Source organism: Pangasianodon hypophthalmus, chromosome 6 (genome assembly GCF_027358585.1).
Source record: "Pangasianodon hypophthalmus isolate fPanHyp1 chromosome 6, fPanHyp1.pri, whole genome shotgun sequence".
Classification (NCBI taxonomy): Eukaryota; Metazoa; Chordata; class Actinopteri; order Siluriformes; family Pangasiidae; genus Pangasianodon; species Pangasianodon hypophthalmus.
The window spans coordinates 24,856,913-24,870,006 of record NC_069715.1 but is presented as its reverse complement, the minus strand read 5'-3'; the positions used below and the strand labels follow the sequence as shown (position 1 = coordinate 24,870,006).

Genomic DNA, 13,094 nt, shown 5'->3' with positions numbered 1-13,094 from the left:
ACACACACACACCTGTCTTTGGGCGACCTCGATAAACCCACTTCCTCCTCACCCACATCCTTTAGCCAGTAGACGCATGTTATTGGTGGAAGGCTGTGCTGCTGTGCCTCATCAAAACAACCATTAGTTTTGTTTATGTAAGACAGATAACGAGCACAGCTACGTGTTTGGATCGATTTGTTTCAAAATATGCTACAGCCATGATTTACAAAATCATAAAATAATAATAATAATACTATAAACATAAACAAATAAAACTAATTGTTGAGTTGTTTTTCTACTTTCATTTCAAAATGGATAAGGATACTGGAGTAAGATCTTCAGCATCTGAATGATAAACCCATCCACGTGCACGATAGACTAAACCATTTGCGCCTTTGAAAGGGGGAGATAAGACCCTCGAGGGTGTCCAATATTTTTTCGGATCCAAACTTTTTATTCTGTTTATTCTGCCTCTGTTAGACTAACTATGACTATACTTATCTGCAGTTATAATTTAAGAGTAAAACATATACCGCAACGATTTATTATGTTCCGTTATTCCGACGCTCTGATTGTGATTTAATAGTGTATAGAGTTAGACATATAGCGAGGGTTAGGGGCGTGGCTAAAGGTTGAGAAGCATGATTGGGCGTGTCGTATGATAATTAGTGACCCCGCCTCTTTTGGGTGACTAGCTGCCTGAACTTGAACACTGACGGGCAGAAGGCTGCGACCGTGACCACAGCCGGCGGAGATAACTCCAGAAGCCGACTGTGTAGTTTGGGTTTGTTTGTTTGTTTGTTTTCTGTATTTGTTTTAAGACACCGTTTAAACCGGTAGTGTTCAGTCATTCAGGACTTCGTATAGGTATTTAAGAGCGACTAAAAGCCGGGGAGTGTGCACAAAACGCTGATAATGTCCAGGCGCAAACTTGGAAGCCGACCGCAACACCTGAGCGTGATTCAAGGTAAGATAGGAAAACTTGAGCCACGTCTCAAACCGCACACTACCGCACGTTCCGAAATCGCCACCAGCGGTAGACACGTGTACGATGCAAAAGCCTGTAGACTACAATTGTAAACACACAGTGTGTTACAGTTGGCATGCTATATTTGTAACCTACACCAGGCTCCTATGCGGTTTACTACTCAGCCATCAGTAGTGAAAACAAGCCACATAGCTGTATTCAGGCTATATTAACACTGATCCTTGTGTTAAAGAGGGATGTCTTGTGATTTATGAAATATGACAAGTGTCAGAAACTTGACATGACAAAAGCTGACAAAGCTAAGACCTTAACCGGTTTAGGATTGTTGAAGTAAGCCTAGCTGCTGTAGAACTGGTATTTCTGATCATTATTGGGGATGATCTTGACTCTGTACCTTGGTCAGTTCTTGTCCAGTGTGGAGACCCAACACGCAGCGCAATGCCACTTTACTTCCTTATTGCATCTTCCCGACCTTCATGTTTTCCCCTTTCTCTCTCTCTAGCAGTGGCAATTCATTTAAGTATTATTACATTTCTTTAGATATTATTTTTTGGAGCTTCGTGTCGATGGTGGTGCATTTAAATATTTATTATTTTTAGCTCAGGAAAGACACAAAGAGGCAGAGAGTCGGTGCTTTTAACTCGGACGTGCTTGTGTTGATAAAACACTGTCAAGATTAAGAGACAGCAGTCAGTAATGTTTATTAGTCTGGAACTAATAACTAAACATGGCCATCAATCAATCAATGTTTTATTCCTGAACAAGTTCTGTCTTATTTTCTTTCTTTTTTATTTTCAACCAAACTAATAGAGGCGAAAGGTTGCCAGATTGAATCCACCAATCTAAGTTTTTTTTAGCCCTATCAGGTTTTAAAAAGCAAATCCAGCTTCACTTCAAAATAGCCAACACGGTAACTCAGTTCAGTTGTTTCTAATCTACTACATGTTCCGCAATCTAGTGCGAGAAAAATAGACCGCCGTGGAATCGAGGTCAATCTGGCAACCTTGCGCGCCTTTACCTGACCGCAGGACGGTGCAGCCGCGCCTTGTGCGCAGAAGCAGCAGCAGAAACAGGAAAGGTGACATTTCTGGGTAACCACGAGTGCGGTCCTGCCCATCCTCGGTGTTGTCTGTGCCTGCAGCGGGCATCAGGCAGGGGCATCAGGCAGGGGCATCATGTCCAGAGGTGCTTAAATGTCACCTGCAAGAACCATCCTCCATCAAGCTCAGAGATTAGAGAAGTTCCTCTAACTGAGAAGAAAGATATTTTTAGAAGTGTGTAAATATATTGACTGTGGTTACAGCATGATGCAAGATTGGGCTGAGCTGAGGTTTATTTATTTTATAACTTTATTTCAATTAGATTTCTTGTTCCTCATCACCAGAGGTGCCAATAGTTCTAGAGCACACTGTAAATCAGATAACTGTAGTTCTGTATGTCAGTCTAGTGTGGTGATTTCTCTGCTGACTAACTTCTGTAACTACTTCCAATTGCTGATCGTCAGTGTCGTCCCAATTACAGTCCTAATTACAATGTCACTCAGTCAGTCCTACTTAATTCAACTAACACTTTGGCTCTTGTGATAAATTAACAGTTCTTGTGTAGCATGAAAGCCACCTTTGTAAACACAGAAAGCTTGTGAGAACACGCAAGAGGCGACTCGAGTGTGTTGTGTGTAAAGCGTCAACGAGTTGAAGCGGTTGGCAAGTGTCGTCGCTGTGTGCAGCAGCTGAGTGAGAGTGTTTCCTGTCTGAAAGCAGGCCGAGCGGCAGAGGCACAGGAAGTGGCCAGCATCTGCTGACCAGACAGTGTCCAACTGAGGGTGCCAGATAAGCATGGGCCTGTAGAGAAGCGAAAGTAACACTTTACTAGAGAGCCTGACACAAACAAGTGAAGGGCTATGTATAAGATGGGTTAGGCTAATGAGGGTTAGGCAGGCCATTCAGAGCCTCAGGGGTGTACATGTGACTGTGGTGTGAGAGAGACAGTGGTTGTTTGTTGAAAGTTCTTAAGTACTTTACTGACCTATTCTATAGTGGAAATTATCATTTGATCACTTGACTGTGTCCACTAGAGTTGTGTATCTCGATCAATGCATTTAGAGCAGCCAACAATTCAGAATGATCAATGAGCTGTTTTGATGTTGATACAATGAGACACAACGAGAGTGTGATTCAGTATTGTGCCAACAGCTCAATGTTAAGTGAAGCGTTGGCTTTGAGGAGTAGGAAGCCACACCACTTTTGGTGGGACTGACAAGCATAGAAGCCACACCTCATTTATGAGGACTGACAGGCGCAAAAGCCATGCCTCCTTAACTGTCATTAACAGGCATGGAAACCATGCCTCTTTACTTGGAATGACAGACATAGAAGCCACACCTCTTGAAATAAAACTCGTTTTATGCTTTCTTACAAACATGTTTCGGAAGCTTTTGGAAAAACACTTTCGAGTTGGGGGTTTACGAGGCATATTTTATAAGTCATATAAGTTGCAACTGAAATATCTGTACATGACTACAGTAACTCACCTGTAGCATTGGGCAAGTATATGATATCTATATCATGATAAATTGGGTCACAGTGCAATTTTCTGAGAGTATTGTGGGTCAGTACTACAACACCAACCAACTCTGATGTTGAATAACTGGACATAAGCATTCATTTTTCTTTACCAATTGCTTCACTTTTCCTCTTTCTCCTTGTTCAATGCTAATTTAAACCTCAGCAACACCGAATAGTCATACCTCAAGTCTTCAACTAGTTTTGTCATATCATCCACCCAGTTAGCTAGAAGTAACATATGAAGGTGTGCTTTCACCTATTACTACTTCCTCTTTCCCTTCTGCCTTTTTTGAGGGACAGATTGCAAATAGCCAAGAAGTTTGTTTTGGGCAAAGTGAAATTGTGAAAGTATGAAAGAGAAATGCACAGTGAGAAAAATCATTTAATAACATTTCTGAATAATAGTAAAGATAGTAATAAATCTTTACTACTAATAATTAATATTATATATAAATGTGAGGTATTAGACCAATACAAAGACACCTGGATTGCAATCAGTTCTTAATGTTTGAATTGGTGCAGCTGTATTGTCATATTAAAACGAATGCATATTTGTGAGTCATGATGATTGTAGGTGACAGTGCCAAGGGAAGTAGGGGGTAAGTTCCATGGCCGAGGGAACAAAGGCGTTCAGTTCCTGTCTAGGATTCTGGTATTAGCAACCATCAGACGTTAAGTTGAGTCGCCAATAAGGTGGTGCATGATGAGGAAAAAAATTTCCCCCATAACCTGTATTTGTCCTTGTGATCTCTCCTTCAGATGCCCCAGAGCTCAGCGTGACTTCGAGCTCACCCTGCTCTCCTGATCACATAGCTGGAGGCAGCGATCTACTGACATGCGGTCAGTGTGGTCAGGCCTTCCCTCTGGCTCACATCCTCACCTTCATCCAGCACAAGCAGGGAGGATGTAGCAGCACCAGGGCTGGCCCACTGGACCACACGCCTCAGTCTCCAGCCAATCATGCGTTCCGACGTGGCCCAGGCGTGCAGCTGGAAACAGGCTACGTGGAGTTGAAGCGGACAACAGGCAGGCGTTGGGAGGAAGAGCCAGGTGTGAAGGCGGAGCCTAGCCGAGCAGGTGAGTTCTGGGTGTTAATTAATGTCAATCTTTTTATTGTCCTTCCATTTAACGAACTTGCCCCCAGTCCGTCTCATTAGGTCGCCGTTGCTGCGGCGCTGAGGCCTCTGTGAGTTAGAGACACTGACACTAATTGTATGGAAGGGATAGGCAGTGTGGTTACACACTCTCTTGCATAAACACGCACACACACGCACATTTGTACACACCCGGGGGGGTAAGGGGGAAGAGGCACACACCTGAGCATCTCCTTGGCTCAGTCTCTCAGGTGAAATGTCCAGGTAAACAGAGCACAGCCAGGCCATGCAACAGCGCAAGTCCCAAAGTAGTGTACACACACGCACACACACACACACACACACACACACACACACACACACACACACACACACACACACACACACACTGAGCTCACACTCAATACTGTTCACCATTTACAATATGGCACTTAAAGGAGTGATTTGACGGAAAATTCAAATTTACACTTTTTTTCCTCATTTAGCCAAAGCAAGTTTGGCATCCAAATTTTACTTTACACTTCACTTACAACACTAATGCAAATAACAAGAAATGGCAGTCTGTCTCATTGTCCAATCATTATATACTTGCTTAAAACAACATCTTAGACTACAATAGTCTTAAGTAAATAAATGCTTTTGTACAATAGGCAGAATTTCTAGGTTTATATTTTCTAATTCAAGTTCAGAGTGGAACAATATTATCAGCTTTCTGCTACACGTTCACCTCTGGAAGGCGGAGCCTAGGAGGCGGAATGATGCCAGATTGTACTAAGGCTAAAAAGGGATTCCAGTTGTACAAGATGGATGACCTCAAAACATTGCAGCGTTTATATGTATGGTGAAGTTTTGTTCTTTTTTACTTTACCCTAGGTCATACCTTGTGTTACAAACCACATCAAGTCTTTGTGACATTACCAAAGATCTGGATAGGATACAGGTTACTATTTGTATGGAGTTTCACATGTTCTCCCGTGTCCACATAACTTTCCTCAGGGTTCTCTGGTTTCCACCAGTCTCCCAGAAAACATGCCAGTATGTGGATTGGCTATACTCAGTTGCCCCTAGGTGTGAGTGAGTGTGTGAATGTGCGTTTGGTACCCTGTGATGGACTGGTTGACAGGTTATGCTCCAGCAGTTAATGAAAATGAATGAATGAATGAGGACAATTTTTACATCAGCCTCAAAGCTCTCGGGCAAAACTAATGGAGTAAACCTCAGACACCAAACATGTCCTGGCTGTTCAAATGCATCTGAAGTAAAGGAGAACATTGTGTCAATAAGATAATTTTGTTGAACTGGTCCTTTAGATGAAAATTCTTTTGACAACCTTAACCAACCCGAGTAATAAAAATCTGTCAGTCCTGGAACAACCGAAGGGTCTGAATTTGCATATTCTGCATCATTCTGCAAACCCAGATGTTGGCCAACTTGTTTTGAGCCTTCCGGCATGAGAGATTCTTTCACTAGGCTTGAGTCACGCAGTCCAATCACAGAGTTTTTTTTTGTAACCTTCAAACATTTCTGCAGCCTTATCCTCAGTGCCTTCTTTGTAGATTTTCCACTGTCTATATTTAGTACCATAATGACAAGTAATGAACATTTCAACTATAATCGTTAATGATTTCCTGTCAGTCAATGCACTCATTTAGCTGTATTGCTCAAAGATTACTAAGAAAAATAAATCAGAGTGTTGAGATTATGTTGTTCTCCTACTACGTGCATGTGGTTTGTCATGTTCTACAGTAATCTGGTAGGGTCACTAGTCTGCGCAGGTGCAACTGTTGCTCTTTATTTGTCTGCCTAGTGAACTGTGACTTCCTGTGACTTCACTCACACTTCGGCTGCAGCAACCCAAATTGAGATCTGCTGTTACCTTTCCCTGCTAAGCTAAGCTAACATGGCAGTTTATTAAAGGTGACAAGTGTTCGCCGAGGGACTCGGTGGTTATGACTGATCATTATCTACAGCACACGCACACATGCACACTGACGCGCACATGTTTGCACTTCCTTCCTTTGTGTGGAGCTCAAGGGACAGACAGCTCAGCTTCTGTCTGTCCATGTCTCTCTGCTCCACAGGGTTCAGTCCTTCATCTTTCATGTGTATGTTTGTATGTTTCTAAGGACAGGTGTCAAGGCAGGAATAAGTTCAGAAGTTTAGTCTAGCATTATGATGTACTGAGTTGCTCTTGGAGGTGGTGTGTAAGTGTGTGAACGGATGAGTGAGGGACAGTAGTGTGATTTGTTCTTTCACTCTGACTCATCCAGTGAAAATTCAGTTACCCCACAACAGTTAGGTGTCCGTCTGCCAATTGTATGTGTGTGATTTTAGTACACGCCTTGGTCTGTTTGTGTATGTGTGTTAAAGTAACTGCGCCATGTGATGGATCATTCAGACAATACATTGATACCCTATCTTCTCCGTTCTCCTTCATTCTCGTGCTCTCATTATTCTTCCCCCCCCCCCTCTCTCTCTCACTCTGTCTCTCTCTCTCTCCCGCCTTCTCTTTTCTTCCTCCATTCCCGAGGGAGAGAAGATTCCGCCTGCTGCTCGTTAGAGCTCCCAGCCAATCTGCATTTTTAATTAGCAGTTATTGCTTCTGCTTAATATGCAAGTGCTACCCTGGGCCAAATGGGAATCCTTACAAAAAGAGTGAAGAAGAGGGTGGAAAAAAAGGGGGAATCGAGAGAGAGAGAGAGAGAGAGAGAGAGAGAGAGAGGGAGAGACGGGTTGGGTATTGTGTTTCACTCCAGGACCTCGAGACAAAAGCCCCCCCTGCACCCCTCCCCTGTCTCCCCCACCCAAGGGAGAGATTTGGAGGCAGAAGGGGACTCACACAGGGTTTCAAGGTGCACTCATTGAAGTGATGTTTTTTCTAGGTTGCTTAATGTCATGTAGGGCTTTTTCTCTTTGTTCTTAAGTCAAACTTATTTTTTACTTTTTTTCCTCCACTCCTTTTAACCTCCTTCCCTAAGGCTCAAAGGCATGTCTTCTCCTCTAAGCTCTCTCCTCTCCAGGCCTAGAGCCTTAGACGGAGGGCAGAGGCAGAGACACTTTTTAATCTTCTCACCCCTCAATCCCCCTCCCAATAAAATACAGAAGGATTTTGACTTGAGGAGACATGAAAGAGGCTTATACCATTCAGCCCCAAGCCCTTTGGCAGCCAAAAAAAAATTAAATGCATTATTTTTTTTCCTTCAATTTTTGGGATCCTGTTTCCCATTTTGATTTATGCAGAGAGGCCCCATTTATCAAGCAGGCTGACTCAGGGTTCATTTGCATAAAGCCTTCGTTTCGCCTCGTTCCGCTAATTAGCAATTTGCTGCTTAATTGGTGAGTGGCTCTCAGAAAAAAGAGACAAAGCTCACCATATATTTGAAGATATCCTCAGACCTCTTTTATGGCAGCTTCAGTCTTTGTCCTTCTTTTTATGCTTGCTACGCTCTCCTGTGGGCACACCTAGCAGCCTTGACCCTGGCAAGGTTACTAACGTTTTGCCTAAGTATGTTCTCTCTGCCTCTGTCTACAACCTGCAGAGACAACACTGTGCACCTGATTTTGTTTTTCACTGTTTTGTTTTCCTTCATCATTTTATAGATAAAGGCTTGCTGTCACACATACATACATACCATTTCATTTATTATAACTCTGGCTGTAGCATGCCCTACTTTTCACATTTGCCGTTAAACCTGTTTCTGCCCTGCACAAACGAAATGACATTATGTTCTGTGAGTTATGGGCGGCTTCTTCTGACGTCCTTTCATTTTCATGCTGCAAACTGTCTCGCGCATTATTACAATGCATTCTCGCACATGACCTTAGGCAGAGAGGATGTCATTTTCTTACTGGACTAGCCATGCCTGTTCTAGTGGCCCCTGTTTTGCATTTCCATTTTATTTCATTTTACCTGTATGCCAGTGTTGCTGTGTAAATTTGAATTTCTGCTTTTGATAATTTAAAGTTCTTAGAACTTGTACTGGTAAATATTAAACACACTCAAAAAAACACAAAATAGTCTCTAGGTTTTATAAGATCCTGACATGGTGGTTCCACAAAAAAGGCATGAGATAGCAGAAAAAGAAACATAAGCACTTAGATTTTTACCTTTATCAAGAACTTACAGAATCTATGAATATAGGCAGTTCAAATACAAATAAGAAATACCCCAAACCCTACACACCACACCGCCTCCTTTGGTTAAGCAGTGTTGAATGGCTTGCATTTGCATGTTGAAATTTGATTGGCTCTTGAACACAATAACACGTTTAATGCTAATTCAGATTTTCAGATCCCCATTTTTTAAAAGAACATGGTAAACCCTATTCTCTGACTACTTCAGACTTTGACCAATGTGCCACGTATTGTACTTCCTAGAAAATCGTAACCACATTTTATAAAGTGTAGGGTAACCTTAACACCAGTTCTAGTCAAATAATCATCTTGTAATTTCTGTTGCAGATGAGCCATCCAGTTTTACCTGCCTCGTATGTGAGTGTGTGTTGCCTAGTGCGTGGGCTCTCCTCCAACACGCCCAACACACACACTCCCTGAGTCTCTACCAAGTCAAGGCCAATCACCCACAAAAGCCCAAACCAGCGGCCATGATGGATCCGCGCCACCTAGGCGCCACACTGGCTTCTGCCTTCCACACTTCTTCTGCCTTGAAACGTTTGCCGCGTTCCCATCAGCCCCAGAGCCATGCCCCTATGTCAGGAGGACGGAATATTCAGAGCCTGAACTTCTCAATGTGTCTGCAGCGGCTGGCTGAGGTGAGTGTTGGAAATGGAGGAGTCGTGCCCTCGCCATCTCCATCTCCACCCGCTGCTTCTCCTTTTCCTCACTCTAACCCTCCATTGCTAGGCGCCTTCTCCTGTGAGGTCTGTGGCCAGAATTTCCAGTCCTTGCGCAGCCTCTCTGCTCATCGGCGCACACATGCCACTGAGAAGCCTTACCATTGTGCTGTGTGCCAGCTCTCCTTTGCCCAAAGTGGAGAGCTAGCTCGACACATGAGGAGCCACCGAAAGGTTCCAGAAAGCTCATTAAAATTGTCAGAATGCTCATTAAGATTGCCAAATTTTGCTGTTGCCACCACAAACGAGGATGGGAAAGTCCCAAGCAGGTTTTCTCAGCAGGGATATGGGGATGGGGGGCATCAGGAAGGTGACCCTGCAGGTACAGGTTTGGTCCTGTTGGCATCCCAGCCGGGAGGAGCCAACCGCAGTTTGCAAAGGTACTATCAACTTCAGGCGGACGTAGACGAGGAGGTGCAGGTGGAGCCGCAGCATCCTTCACCCTATGGCAGCCCTTCAGAGGGCTCGCTGGACAGCGGAGAGACTGGTGAGAGTGGCATCGCCAGCGGCAACTGTACTCCCAAGAGGCCTGAGCGAGACAACGAGAGAGAGGGCGAGGTGGAGGCAGAGGTGGAAGGCGTGGATGTGGTGCAGGATTGGCAGCAGGACAACGAGAGACGCCAGTCTGCTGGTCGCAAGAAGAAAGAAGAGGCATGTGAATTTTGCGGCAAACGATTCCGCAACAGTAGCAACTTGACTGTGCATCGGAGGAGCCACACAGGGGAACGGCCATACCGTTGCGGTTTGTGCAGTTATGCCTGTGCCCAGAGCAGTAAGTTGACACGCCACATGAAGACCCATGGCGCCCGTGGCACCCGTGCCCCCTTCCAGTGCCAGCTCTGCTCTGTGCCCTTTACTGTCTATGCCACACTGGAGAAGCACCTGAAGAAGACACATGGTATTAGCCATGCCACAGTTGGAGCCTACAGCCAGAACACACACTCTCTAAGCCCTCCTCTTGGATACACCAACCTTGCCATTAAAATGGAGGATGATCCTACCATCGAGCACACCGAAGCCCCAGTCCAAACAGTCACAGAGGTTGTGGAGACATCCAAAACTCTCAAAGAAGAGGAATCTGAGATGATGGTCACAACTGATGGTGCTCCCTCACCCACTCCTGAAGATGCCAGCCATAAAGTAGAGTTGAGTCTTCCTCCAAGCACTGCCTGAACATCGAGGAATCATTCAGGGATCATACTGACCATAGCCTGCACACTAGATGCTTGGATCTGATTCTACCCATCCCCTGGTCAATATCACCCTCAATAACTGAGGCACCAAAACCATGTTTTGATGAATAGGAGCCACGTTCTGGGGTTGATCAGCTATCCTAGATCAGATTACAATCAAGTGCCTACATGTAGACAACTGTGACCATTCCTGCAAGGAGTCGGGACTCGGTATGATATTTAAAATGTTTTGCACTCATTACGGTGAGTGATTTGACTTGTGATAGTCCAGTCTGTCCAGGATTATAGAGACAGCGTGATGCCTTTCAGCCCCAGAAGAAGACAGGTGAATCAGCTTAGAGCATCAATGGCCAAGAAAGATCAAGATTGTCTGTACATGATTCTTAGTAGTTTTTGTTTTAAGATTCTTAGAGGTTGGTTATTTGTAACGAGCTCTGTTTGTTACAAGAAATTACACACTCAATTTTAGTGACTCTTAAAGTCAAATTGACATGGAAAGTGAGATTTTTGTAATGCTCTCTTTCCCCAACATTTTTGAGAGAATTATACTGGCAATGGGGATTTTTTTTTTTTTTTTTGCTGGTTTCAACTGAAAATCCTTTTAAACTTAGAAACATTCTTAATCTGTGTCCTGAACACTGGACCTTAATTTTGGGATACTGTTAATAATCAGCACAGTTTGGGTATGTGGCAATGAGCATCAACAATCATAACACAGATTTCTGTGTTCCTAATCTCAAACATGTATGGCAATGTCTTAGGGATCTTTGTAAATGTATCTGAAGTCATCGCTTACACATTCTGTTCATTGTAACCGATTCATCTCAAAACCTCTAGCTGCTCTTCTATGCATAAAGCTTAATTTTATAATTAAAAAGAAACGGGTGTCTGTATGCTTTCTGTTTTGTCTGTATTGCTGTTTACAGATTAATGTTCTGTTTACAGGTTATGTTTGTTTAACTGCATGCCATGAAACTTTAAGCTGTCTTTTGCTCTGTGTCTTTTCGTGGGTGCTGCATGTTGTGTGAGTGCGCAAATGAAAAGCCTTGCTTCAGAGGAATGACTGGGTGGGGAACAGCACTGACCTGTTGCCTGGAGAACCTGCTGTGTGAGCACTTGTGTGTGTGTGTGTGTGTGTGTGTGTAAATATACATATGGGTTAAAACGTGTCTTATTGTATGTATGCAGAAGATGTTTATTAGTTTATTTTCTATGATTATTGATGTCTGTAATCTATCAGGGAACTGTTTGACTGTTTTCTTTTAAGTAAAAAATACAGTTCTGACTATTTGAATATAGACAAATGTGAAAGGCCGTTGGGCACAACAGTGTCCACCACTTCAGGGAATGACACGCTGTACATAGAGAGCTTCACCCTCCCTAATAATGATGATCCAATTTGTTGTTTGCTTCATCTGTATTGATTTCAGTTATATCTGTTATGTATGTATAATATTTTCCCCCAGCATTCCATGGGAAGTACTTTTGCTGTAAAGCAGCCATAATTTTGTTATTCTGTGCCTGTGCAGGTGAATATTAAAAGACTGATGCAAAGTCAAAAGTGTCCGTGTGTGTGTGTGTGTGTGTGTGTGTGTGTGTGTGTGTGTGTGTGTTTTTGCAATGGAATGGAACCTGCCACTACTTGTCTGAGAATACATCAAGAATTCATCCGTGTTTGGACTGGAGAGCTGCTCTTCTCCCAGCTTACTTCCTTTGAATTGTGCTTGGACTCAAAGGTCATTCAGAAAGGCTACACCTGTATTTGTGTGTGTTCCAATAAGCACACTTTTCCACTGATAATAAACATTGGGTTGTGAGCAGAAGCAGCACCAACTTGTTAAGTTCAGTATAACTCGGAACTCAAATTTTTTGGTAGATCTGCTTATCTGTATTACACTAAATGGCCATTTTATTCGATATGCCTATCTGATACCTCTCAGAACAGCAGTAACACATTGGAGTGTGTATTGGTCATAGCAGATTTATATATGTGTACATATACAGTGAGGGGAAATAAGTATTCTGACACATTTGTCTTTGTTATTTAATATACTTCCAGTGAACATATCCACTTCAGATTTACGCACACATTGTCTTTTAACATTTTGCACTTATAAATATGAACAAAACAATGTGTATCCATAAGCATTAATAACGATATGTTATAAAAAAAAAATTGATTGGGAAAAACATACTCAGACACTCAGGGTCAACATTATTAAACACAGCTCAAGTGGAAAAAGGTAGAGAGCCATAGTAAAGACCTTAAATATCCTTGTCAGTACATGATATAAGTAGTAAAAGTTTAATGCAGTACACAAAGTTTCCTGAGAAACAAGACAAAAGTCCTTCATCAGCTGTGCAAGCAAAGTGCTTCTGCAGCTGTAGGGTACTGTACACACATCCACAGTGTATCTGAA

At 43.1% G+C, this 13,094-nt stretch overlaps 1 protein-coding gene across 1 annotated transcript; it reads left to right on the top strand.

Moving 5' to 3' along the window:
- Positions 1-372: 372 nt before the first annotated feature.
- znf296 (zinc finger protein 296) lies at positions 373-12,257 on the top strand. Its single transcript, XM_026914354.3, has 3 exons — positions 373-949; positions 4,294-4,611; positions 9,090-12,257. Exons 1-3 carry the CDS (start codon positions 898-900, stop codon positions 10,652-10,654), a joined length of 1,935 nt encoding a protein of 644 aa, XP_026770155.1. The 5' UTR covers positions 373-897; the 3' UTR covers positions 10,655-12,257.
- The last annotated feature ends 837 nt before the right edge of the window (positions 12,258-13,094 follow it).

Excerpts from the sequence above, each read along its gene's own strand:
- znf296 (XM_026914354.3), top strand. The coding sequence starts at position 898 with ATGTCCAGGCGCAAACTTGGAAGCCGACCGCAACACCTGAGCGTGATT. Across the intron at positions 950-4,293 it reads ACACCTGAGCGTGATTCAAG|ATGCCCCAGAGCTCAGCGTG; the intron begins GTAAGATAGGAA and ends TCTCTCCTTCAG. Across the intron at positions 4,612-9,089 it reads GGCGGAGCCTAGCCGAGCAG|ATGAGCCATCCAGTTTTACC; the intron begins GTGAGTTCTGGG and ends TTTCTGTTGCAG.